Source organism: Anser cygnoides, chromosome 32, assembly GCF_040182565.1.
Source record: "Anser cygnoides isolate HZ-2024a breed goose chromosome 32, Taihu_goose_T2T_genome, whole genome shotgun sequence".
NCBI classification, from domain to species: Eukaryota; Metazoa; Chordata; class Aves; order Anseriformes; family Anatidae; genus Anser; species Anser cygnoides.
Window position 1 is genome coordinate 2,378,762 of NC_089904.1, and position 11,289 is coordinate 2,390,050.

The following is an 11,289-nucleotide window of genomic DNA, read 5'->3' on the forward strand; positions in this document are numbered from 1 at the left end:
AAGGGGGGCAGGAAAGAAAGGGGGCAGGAAGGGGGGGCAAGAAGGAAGAGGGCAAGAAGGGGGACAAGAAGAGGGGCAATAAAGAAAAGGGGGGCAATAAGGGGGACAATAAGAGGTGGGGCCAATGAGGGGCCCATATTGCCCCCAACAATAGGGGGCAATAAAGAAAGGGGGCAATAAGGGGGGGCAAAAAGTGGGGGTGCAAGAAAAATGGCAATAAGGGGGGCAATAAAGAAAGGGGGTCAATAAAGGGGGGCAATAAGGAGGGGTGCAGAAAGGGGGGCAATAAGGGGTGGGGAGCAATAAGGGGGGGCAGTAAGGGTGGGCAATAAGGAAAGGGGGGCAATAAAGGGGGAACAGTAAAGAAAGGGGGCAAGAAGGGGGGGCAATAGGGAGGGGGGCAAGAAGGGGTGCAAGAAGGGGGGACAGTAAAGGAAGGGGGGCAATAAGAGGTGGGGGGCAATAAGACGGGGCATTAAGGAGGGCAAAAAGGGGGGCAAGAAGGGGGGGCAAGAAGAGGTGGGGGGTAATAATAGGGGGCAGTAAAGAAAGGGGGCAATAAGAGGGGGCAATAAGGGATGGGGGACAATAAGGATGGGGGGCAATTAAGAGGTGGGGGCAATAAAGGGGGCAATAAGGGGTGGGGGACAATAAGGATGGGGGGCAATTAGGGGGTGGGGGCAATAAGAGGGGGGCAATAAAGGGTGGGGGACAATAAGGGGGCTGGGGGGGCAATAAGAATTGGGGGGTGAAACAAGGCTGGGGGGGCAATAAGGGGAGGGGGAGGCCATGGAGGGTGGGGGCAACAGGGGCTGGGACAGCAAAGGGGGGGCAACGGGGAGCAGGAAGGGGAGGGGGCAATGGGGGGGGCAGTTTGGGGGCAGCTCCCCCAACCCCCCCCAACCCCCCCCCCTCATGGGGTCAGTGCACATCACCCCCCAACACCCCCCGCCCCCCCCGGCACAAAGGAGGCGCTGACACAATTTGGGGGGTCCCAGGGCTTTATTGGGGGCAGAGGGGGGCACCCGTCGCACCGCGTGGCACCCACCGGCACCCCCCGATCCCAACCCCCCCCCCCCAGGGCCCCCCAGGCCCACAGGGGGAGGGGACACGGGGGGGGGGGGCATGGGAATGGGGACCTCATGGGCATGACGGGGCGCGGGGGCACCCATGGGTGAGCACGGGGGTCGGGGGGGGTTGGGGGGCATGGGTGGTCATGGGAGGTCATGGAGATCGTGGTGGTCACGGGTGGCCACGGGAGGTCCCAGGTGGCCATGGGTGGTCACGGGTGGTCACGGGTGGTCAACGGGTGGCCATGGGTGGTCATGGGTGGCCATGGGAGGTCCCAGGTGGCCATGGGTGGTCACGGGTGGTCATGGGTGGTCACGGGTGGTCATGGGTGGTCAACGGGTGGCCATGGGTGGTTATAGGAGGTCATGGGTGGTCATGGGTGGTCACAGAGATCGTGGTGGTCATGGGTGGTCATGGGAGGTCCCAGGTGGTCATGGGTGGTCACGGGTGGTCATGGGTGGTCACGGGTGGTCATGGGTGGTCAACGGGTGGCCATGGGTGGTTATAGGAGGTCATGGGTGGTCATGGGTGGTCACGGGTGGTCATGGGTGGTCATGGGTGGTCATGGGTGGTCAACGGGTGGCCATGGGTGGTCACGGGTCATCATGGGTGGTCATGGGTGGTCATGGAGATCGTGGTGGTCGTGGGTGGCCACGGGAGGTCCCAGGTGGTAATGGGTGGTCATGGGTGGTCAACGGGTGGCCATGGGTGGTCATGGGTCATCATGGGTGGTCATGGGTGGTCATGGAGATCGTGGTGGTCGTGGGTGGCCACGGGAGGTCCCAGGTGGTCATGGGTGGTCACGGAGATCGTGGTGGTCGTGGGTGGCCACGGGAGGTCCCAGGTGGCCATGGGTGGTCACGGGTGGTCACGGGTGGTCATGGGTGGTCATGGGTGGTCAATGGGTGGCCATGGGTGGTCAATGGGTGGCCATGGGTGGTCATAGGAGGTCATGGGAAGTCCCAGGTGGTCATGGGTAGTCACGGGTGGTCACGGTGGTCCTGGGAGGTCCCAGGTGGCCACGGGGATCACAGGGATCACGGTGGTCATGGGTGGTGACAGGAGGTCCCAGGTGGTCGTGGGTGGCCACAGGTGGTTGCAGGAGGTCAAGGGAGGTCCCAGGTGGTCATGGACATCGTGGTGGCCACGGGATCGTGGTGGTCGCGGGAGGTCCCAGGTGGTCGTGGTGGCCACGGGTCATCACGGGTGGCCACAGGAGGACACGGGTGGCCACGGGAGGACGTGGGTGGTCAGGGGTGGTCACATCTGGAGATGGGTGGCCACAGGAGGACACGGGTGGTCCTGCGTGGCCACGGGAGGACGTGGGTGGTCACGGGTGGTCACAGGAGGACACGGGTGGCCCCAAGTGGTCGCATCTGGATGTGGGTGGCCCCAGGTGGCTCCGGGTGGCCCCAGGTGGCATCAGTCGGAGTCGCTGCTGGAGGAGGAGGAGGAGGACGACGACGAAGAGCGCTGCAGGGCCAACAGGACACCGTGAGCACCGGGGGGGTGTCCCCAAATCCCCCCCCCGCCCCCACCAGGACACCGTGAGCACCGGGGGGGTGTCCCCAAATCCCCCCCCCGCCCCCACCAGGACACCGTGAACACCGGGGGGTCCCCAAATCCCCCCCCCCCGCCGGCCCCCCGTGTCGTCGTCCCCCCCACCTTGTGCTTCTTCTGAGCCTTCTTCATCCTCTTCCTCAGCTTCTTCGCCACCTTCTTGTCCAGCGCCGGGGGGACCAGGGGGGCACCCCGAAGGGGGGGGCTGCAGGGGGGGCACCCCGGGGGGGCAGAGGAGCGCCGGGGGGGGTACGGGGGGCGCCGGGGGGGTACGGGGCGGCGCCGGGGGGCACACGGGGGTCCCGGGGGGTACGGGGGCTGCCCGGAGGGGTAGGGGGGGGCCACGGGGGGGGTAGGAGGAGGGGGGGCGGATAGGCCGGGTTGGAGGGGGGGGGCTGGGGGGGGTACACGGGGTTTTGGGGGGGCGGCTGCCCTGGGGGGGGGGGGAAAGAGAAGGTTAAGGGGGTCCCGACGCCCCCTATTAATGGGGGGGGGGGGCAGGAGCAGGGGGTGAAGCCCCCCCCCCAGTTTTGGTGCCCCCCCCCCCCTTACCTGCGTGGGGGTCCCACATGGCGGGGGGCAGCTCCGGGACCTGGGGGGGGGGGGACAGGGGGTGAGTGGGGCCCCCCGGCCTCCAGGGGGAAACTGAGTCAGGGGAGGTCGGGGGGGGGGCAGCTGTGACCCCCCCCACACCCCTTGGAGGGATACGGGGGGGGGGGTGGGATTTGGGGGTCCTGGGGGCTTTAGGGGGGCTGGGGGGATTTGGGGGTGCAGGGGGCATGGGGGGGGCATGGGTTAGGGGAAATTGGGGCTATGGGGGGGGCATGGGGGGGCGCAGGGGGTGCACGGGGGGGCGCAGGGGCATTTGGGGGTCCCGGGGGGGGGTTGGGGGCTGGGGGGAATTTGGGGGTGCAGGGGGCACGGGGGGTCAAGGCTCAGGGGAGGCTGGGGGCTACGGGGGGGGGGGCTGGGGGTGCACGGGGGGATTTTGGGGTGCGAGGGAGGGTACGGGGGTGCCCGGGGGGGGCGGGGGATTTGGGGGTGCGGGGGGGTGATTCGGGGGGGCAGGGGGGATTTGGGGGCGCGGGGGGATTTGGGGGGGGCACAGGAAGGTGCGGGGGACTTGGGGGCAAACGGGGCGGATCTGGGGGTGCGGGGGGATTCGGGGGGCACGGGGGGATTCGGGGGTGCAGGGGGTTTGGGGGGAGGGGGGCGCTGGGGGGGGCGGGGGGTCCCGGCGGCTCCGCTCCCACCTCCGCCGCCTCCGCTCCGGGCGCGGCCCCTCCCGGCAGGAAGCGGCGGGGGGGGGCGTGGCCTGAGCGCGGGGGCGTGGCCTCGGTGGGAGGGGCGTGGCCTGAGGGCGGGGGCGTGGCCTGAGGGCGGGGGCGTGGCATGAGGGCGGGGGCGTGGCCTCGGAGGACGGGGGGCGTGGCCTGAGGGCGGGGGCGTGGCCTGAGGGCGGGGCGTGGCCTCGGGTGGGAGGGGCGTGGCCTCGGGCGGGAGGGGGCGTGGCCTCGCCCGCTGGCTCCTCCCACGTGGGCGTGGCCTCGCCTCCCTCCCCCCCCCCCCCCCCCCCGTGCCTCAGTTTCCCCGTTTTTTCGGGGGGGGGGGGGGGCCGGGGGGGTCGGCGGGGTCGGGGGGGGCCCCCACCTCCTCGTCAGCTCCTCGGGGGCCGCGGGGGGGCGGCCTCGGGCGGGGGGGGGGGCGCCGCGGCCAGGCGCTGCAGGCGCTGCAGGGCGCGCTCGGCCGAGAGCCGCGCCTCGGGGTCGGGGTCCCAGCAGTCCTCCAGCAGCTCCTGCACCGCCCCCGGGGGCTGCCCGAAACCACCCCCCCCCCCCCACGGCCCGCTTCAGGGGGGGCACCCACCGGGGTGGGCAACCCCCCACCCCCACCCCCGCCCAGCAGGTGCAGGGCGCCCCCGGGTTGAGGGCATCCCCTGGGGGCCCGAGGGTGGGACCCCCAAATAGGGACCCCCTGGGGCAACCCTGGGCACCCCCAGGCACCCCCTGGGCAGTGACCCCCAAATAGGGACCCCCCAGGACACCCCCAGGCACCCTGGGGCACCCTGGGGCACTGGCACCCAGCGGGGACACAGCACCCAAGGGCACCCCTGGGTAGGGAACCTCCCCCAGTCCTTGGGCACCCCCAAGACACCCCAGGGCAGGGACCCCCAAACAAGGACCCCCCTGGGGCACCCCCAGGCACCCTGGGGCACCTTGGGGTACCCTTGGGCACTGTCACCCAGTGGGGACACAGCACCCATGGGCACCCCCAGGCATCCCTGGGTAGGGACCCCCCTCCCCAAGTCCTTGGGCACCCTGAGCACACCCTGAGCAGAGACCCCCAGTAGAGACCCCCCGGGGCACCCCTGGGTGTGGGCACCCACTGCGGACACAGCACCCAAGGGCACCCCTGGGTAGGGAACCCCCCAGTCCTTGGGCACCCCAGACACTCCCAGGACACCCCAGGGCAGGGACCCCCAAATAGGAACCCCCCCCCGGAGCACCCATGGGTGTGGGAACACAGCAGGGGCCTTCCACATGTGGGCACCCATGGGCAGGGACCCCCAAATAGGGACCCCCGGGACCCCCCGGGCACCTTTGGGCACTGGCACCCAGCGGGCACCCAGCACCCATGTGCCCCCCTGGGCAGCCCCCCCCCCCCCCGTCTGTAGGGTCACCCCGGGCACCCTGCAGGGCCCTTCCCATGCACGGACACCCCCAGGGCCCCCCACCCATGGGTGCAGGGGGAGGGGGGGGGTCTCACCTGGTGCCAGGCGGGGGGGATGAGCGGGCGCCGCCGCTCGTCCACGGCCAAGCGCCGGAGCTGCGCCGCCGTGGGGCTGGCGCCCAGCTCGGCCTCGTACGCCAGCCGGAATTCGGGCACGGGGGCTCCTGGCGGGGGCCAGGGGTCAGCGGGGGGCTCGGGGCGGGGAGAGGGTCCTGGGGTGGGGTGGGGGGAACCCGAGGGTGCTCACCGGGGCTGAGGGCCTGGCAGCGCGAGAGGATCTCCCAGAGCAGCAGCGCCAGGGCGTAGACGTCGGCCTGCCGCAGCGCCCGGCCCCACGAGCGCAGGTCCAGGCTCTCGTCCAGGATCTCGGGCGCCAGGTACCGCTGGGTGCCCGCCTGCGCCCGCACACGCCGCTCGCACCACGGCCGTGCATGCACGAGCGCCATGGGCGGGCGGGCACCGGGGGCGTGCTTGCACCAGGGCCGTGCATGCACTGGGGTTGTGCATGCACCGGGGCCGTGCTTGCACCAGGGCCGTGCATGCACTGGGATTGTGCATGCACCAGGGCCGTGCTTGCACCAGGTGCATGCTTGCACCAGGGTTGTGCTTGCATCGGCGCCATGCATGCACTGGGGCCGTGCTTGCACCAGGGCCGTGCTTGCACACGCACCAGGGCCCACCCTGCACCGTCTCCCACCCGGCCCGCACTTGCACGTGCGCAGAAGTACGGCTTGCACTACAGCCACGTGCACCAGGTCCTGGCTCGCACCAGTGCCACGCTCGCATCAGGGCGCAGCTTGCACAGGGGCCACGTTTGCACAAGTGCAATTTGCACATGCACAATTTACACGTGCACAATTTACATGTGCACAGTTTGCACGCGCACCCAGCGCACGTCCACCAAGGCCGTGCTCGCACACGCGGGAGGCTCCAGCTTGCGCTACCGCTCTGCCTGCACGCAGCTCCCCGTTTGCACCAGCACCGCGCTCGCAGGTCCCGGCTTGCACCAGGGCCGTGCTTGCACTCGCACTCTGCCCCCCCGACACCCCAAATTGCAGCGCAGGGGGGGGTCCCGGTGCCCGTCCCCGTCCCGGTGCCCGTCCCCGTCCCCGTCACCTTGCGGATGGGCACGGCGCGGTGCCCGCCGCTGCCAGCCTGGGCGCGGGGCGGCAGCGCCAGCGCCAGCCCAAAGTCCCCGATGGCGCAGGTCCCGTCCTCGCGCACCAGCACGTTCTGGCTGCTCAGGTCCCGGTGCACCACGCTGGGCTTGTACAGGCCTGGGGAACAGGGTGGGGGGGGACACACAGAGAAATGTCACGGGGGTGGGGGGCGCGGTGACGCCGGGGGGGCTGCGCGGGGCGCTCACCGTCGCGCCAAAGCTCCTGGTGCAGAAAGGCGAGGGCCGCGGGCGAGCGAGAGCGCCAGGCGCACGCTGCCGGCCCACGTCCCCACGTGCTGGCGCAGGAAGTGGCGCAGGGAGCCCTGGGGACACGGGGACAGGGATTGGGGACGGGGACGGGGCCGCGGGTGGCACCCGTGGGTGCGCAGCCCAGCCCGCAGCCCCCATCGAGTGTGCAGCTGCAGGAGCAGGCTCGGGCACGGCCGCGTGTGTCCGCGGCGGTGCTCGCGCGTGCGTGCGTGCCCAGCAGCCTGTGCACACGTAGGGGTGCGCCCCGAGCAGCCCTTGCACACCCACGGGAACCCCACGCAGCCCGTGCACACCCACAGCAGCCGGTGCATACCCGCATGCACCCTGAGCAACTCACGCACACGTGTGCAACCCGTGCACCCCCCCTGCGTGTTGCACACCCATGCGCACAACCCCCAGCACCCCTTGCACCCCCCCAACTGTGTTGCACACGATGCACAAACAGCCCCAGCAGCCCGCACCCCCCCCCAGCACCTTGCACACCCATGCACCCCCCAGCATGTTGCACACCCATGCACAACCCCCAGCACCCCTTGCACCCCCCCACTGTTTTGCACACCCATGCACAAACACCCCCAGCAGCCCGCACCCCCCCCCCAGCACCTTGCACACCCATGCACCCCCCAGCATGTTGCACCCCCCCCACCATCCCACGCACCCCCAGCACCTCGCACACCCATTAACCGCCCCCCCATCATCCCAAGCACCCCACCCACCCGCCCAGCCCAGCACCCACGGGTGCCCACTCACGGCGGGGTAGAGCTGCAGGACCAGGAGCCCCCCGCGGGCGCGGGGCCCGGCACCGCGGGCGCCCAGCAGCCGCGCCACGTTCTCGTGCTCCATCAGCGGCAGCGCGTGCACCGCCCGCTCAGCCGCGAAGCGCCCGGCCGCCCCCGCCGCGAACGCCTTGATGGCCACCGGCCGCTGCTGCAGGGTGCCCCGCCACACCGCCGAGAAGCGCCCCGCCTGCAGCACCTGCGCCCCCAGCACCCATGGGTGCCGGCGGTTCGCGCCGCCGGGGAGCCCAGCACCCAGCCTCCCGCCGGTGTTTGCAGGTCCCCGGGCACCCATGGGTGTCCTGTGCCCAAGGGCTCCCCAGCCCCACGCGCCCGTAGGTGCTGGCACCCCCACCCCTGTGATTCCCCTTCCCCCTGCACCCATGGGTGTCCTGATCCCAGGGATCACCCAGTCCCATGCACCCATGGGTACTGGCACCCCCACCCCAGGGATCCCCCATCCCCATGCACCCATGGGTGTCCTGAGCCCGGGGGTCACCCAGTCCCATGCATGTCCTGAGCCCAGGGATCCCCCATCCCCAAGCACCCATGGGTGTCCTGATCCTGGGGGTCACCCCACTCCCTGCACCCATGGGTGTCCTGAGCCCAGGGGTCACCCAGCCCCACGCACCCATGGATCCTGACACCCCCACCCCACAGATCCGCCATCCCCAAGCACCCACGGGTGTCCCCAGCCCCTGGAACCCCATGCCCTGGTCCCCTCGCCCCTGGGCACCCATGGGCTCCCCCCATCCCTGGGGACCCCCACGCTCAGGGACCCCCTGTCCCCAGGCACCCACGGGTGTCCCCAGCCCCAGCGTCACCCAGCCCCATCTCCCCAGTCCTGGCCTTCATCGGGCCCCCCCCAAACTGCTCCCCCCCCCGTGTGGGTGCCCCCCCACCCCGTGGGTGCCCCCCACCTGCAGGAAGCGCAGCGCGGGCAGCTCCGGGCTGGGGGGCGCTGGGGGGGCCCCAAGTCCCCGACGTCCCCGGGGGGGCCGCTCCGTCTGCGCCCTCGCCCGTCGCAGCCCTGGGATGGGGACAGGGGGACGATGGGGACCGTGGGGACACGGGGACCCTGGGGACACGGGGACACCAGGGACGTGGCACCCAAGGGTGCGGGACCTGGGGACGCTCAGGAGCCCCCCCCACCCTGGGGACATTGGGGCCGTGGCAGCAGGGGACAAGGGCCGTGGCACGTGGGGACCCCCGTGCCCGAGGCGCCCCGCGCCCTGGGGACACCGGGAGGTGACAGCAGGGGACACCCGCACCCAGGGATGGGGGGGGCACGGGCACCCAAGGGGATGCGGTGCCCCAGAGCCCCCCCCCCCCCCCCGGGGGGCCCCCCCCAAATGTCCCCAGCCCTACCCAGCACGGCCAGGCAGGCGAGGAAGAGGAGCAGGAGGGGACCCGCGCCCCACAGCCACAGCGTCCCCGCGGGTGCCACGTGGCCGGGAGCTGGGGACAGAAACCGGGGTGACACCGCGACCCCCCCCCCCACCACCAGGACCCCCCCTCCCCAGCCCCCCCCCCCCCCCCAGCCTGGCGGGGACCCCAGTGCCCGAGCTTTGGGGCCACCCACGGGTCCCCTCATCCCGTGGATGTCCCCTGCAGGTCCCGGGTCACCCTCAGGGGTCCCCCCCCCCTCCCCAAACTGGGTCCTGCGCCCCCCCACCGTGGGTCTTCACCCCCCCATGGGTGCCACAACCCAAGGGCCCCCCCTCAACATCCCACGTGTCCCCTGAAGCTCTTAAGGTCCCCCATGGGTCCCCCCCATACCCCCCCAGCTCTGAGCCCCCCCCATGCGTCCCCCATCTCCCATGGGTCCCCCCCTTGCCCCCCCCAGCTGACCCCCCCCACGTGCCCCCCATCCCCCAAGGGTCCCCCCAGACCCCCCGCAGCTCCCAGGCTCCCTCCCACGGATCCCACTCCCCCCCCCCCCCCACCAGCACCCTCCCAGCGCCCCCCAGTACCGGGGGCCGGGGGGGGCCCCCCCCAGCCCCAGGGCCCCCCCGTTCCCGCTGGCGTTGCCGTTGCAGAGGTGGCCGTGGCAGAGGCAGACGAGGACGGCGGCCCCGGGGGGGCCGGCGGGGCTGGGGGCGCACCAAGGCGAGGGGCAGGCGGCCCCCCCGCCCCCCCAGCACCCTGGGGACAGCGGCGACATCACTGGGGGCCCCCCCCCAGAGACCCCCCCCCAGGAACACCCCCCCCTCCCCTCCTCCACCTGCTGCAGGGGACCCCCAGCTTGGGACCCCCCCCCCTCCCTGGGACCCCTCCTGTCCCCGGGACCCCCCCTCAGCCCCTGCCCCCCCCCCCCCCCGCCCCCCCCCAGGCTGGGATCCAGCCCAGCGCCGCCGTAGCCACTTCTCAAGGCCAAGGTCAGGCGGCAGCTGGGAACGGACCCGGCCCCCCCCTCATCCCCCCCCCCAGCTGCGATGAAAGGGCAGGATCGGGCCCCAGCGCCCAGCCCCGGCCCCTCCCCATCCCCACCGGTACCCCCCCAGGGCAGGATCAGGCCCCCAGACCCTTCCCCCCCCCTTCTCTGGAACCCCCCCCAGGGCAGGATCAGGCCCAGCTCCTTCCCCCCCCCCCCATTGATTCCTCCAGGGCAGGATCAGGCCCAGCCCCTTCCCCCCTCCCTGGTTCCCCCCCCAGGGCAGGATCAGGCCCCCAGCCCCTTCTCCTCCCCCCCCCCCCCCCCAGTAAGCCCCCCCCGGGGCCCTCACCCTGCACCAGCGCCTGGCTGCGGTTCCAGATGCCGATGCAGCACTGCCGGGGGGGGCAGCGGACGGTGCTGGGCCCCCCCCCCCCACCTCCGTGCCCCCCCCCAGGCTGCCCCGCACGCTGGGGTGCTTGTAGGACACGCAGCTCAGGTTGTGCCCGGTGGCACCTAGGGGACATCGCGGGGGGGGGGGGGACACGGGGATGGTGATGGTGGTTCCCAGCCCCCCCCCCAAAAAAAAATCCCCCCCCCAACCCCCTGGGGTGCAGGGCGGGGGGGTCAGCACCCACCTGGTGGCCCCGGCGCCAGCCCCATGGGTGCCTCCGGCCGCAGGCAGGGAGCTGGCAGGATGCGTGCGGGGGCTGCGGAGCGCCGGGACGGAGGAGGAGGAGGATGAGGAGGAGGAGGAGGACGAAGGCTCGGGGCCGGGGGGGGGACAGGGCAGCCTCCGCGGTGGGGAGGAGCGGGGGCTGGGGGCTGGCCAACCCCCCCCCGCCCCCCCGGGCTGGCCCCCAGCGTTTATCTGGGGGTGGCAAAGGGGGGGCTCCCCGCGCCGCTCCCTGCCTCAGTTTCCCCTTTGGGGGCTGAAGGGTCCCCAGCGTGGCCCCAGGGGCCCCAAAGCGTCCCCAGGGTGGCCTCAGGCTGTCCCCATAGTCCTTAAAGTGGCCCCAGGGTCCCCAAAGGTGGCCTCAGGGTGGCCCCAGGGATCCCAAAGTTGGCCTCAGAGTGGCCCCATAGTCCCCAGGATGGCCCCAGGGACCCCAAAGTTGCCTTGGATTGTCCCCACAGCTCCCAAACTGGCCCCAGGGTCCCCAAAGTGGCCTCAGGGTGGCCCCAAGGTCTCCAAGGTGGCCCCAAGGTGGCCCCAGGGACCCCAAGGTGGCCTCAGATTGTCCCCACAGCTCCCAAAGTGGCCCCAGGGTCCCCAAAGGTAGCCTCAGGGTGGCCCCACAGAACCCAAAGTGGCCTCAGAGTGGCCCCATAGTCCCCAAGGTGGCCCC

General features: G+C 72.0%; 1 protein-coding gene across 1 annotated transcript; it reads right to left on the reverse strand.

Moving 5' to 3' along the window:
* Window positions 1–2,992: 2,992 nt before the first annotated feature.
* On the reverse strand, window positions 2,993–10,736 carry AMHR2 (anti-Mullerian hormone receptor type 2). The gene is given in 14 exon segments (XM_066985583.1): window positions 2,993–3,064; window positions 3,184–3,223; window positions 4,282–4,444; window positions 5,398–5,525; window positions 5,609–5,756; window positions 6,478–6,638; window positions 6,728–6,761; window positions 6,763–6,843; window positions 7,541–7,765; window positions 8,487–8,596; window positions 8,935–9,024; window positions 9,540–9,711; window positions 10,293–10,456; window positions 10,579–10,736. Coding segments are annotated over 12 exon segments (1,494 nt in total). The 5' UTR covers window positions 10,604–10,736; the 3' UTR covers window positions 2,993–3,064; window positions 3,184–3,223; window positions 4,282–4,288.
* Between the last annotated feature and the right edge of the window lie 553 nt (window positions 10,737–11,289).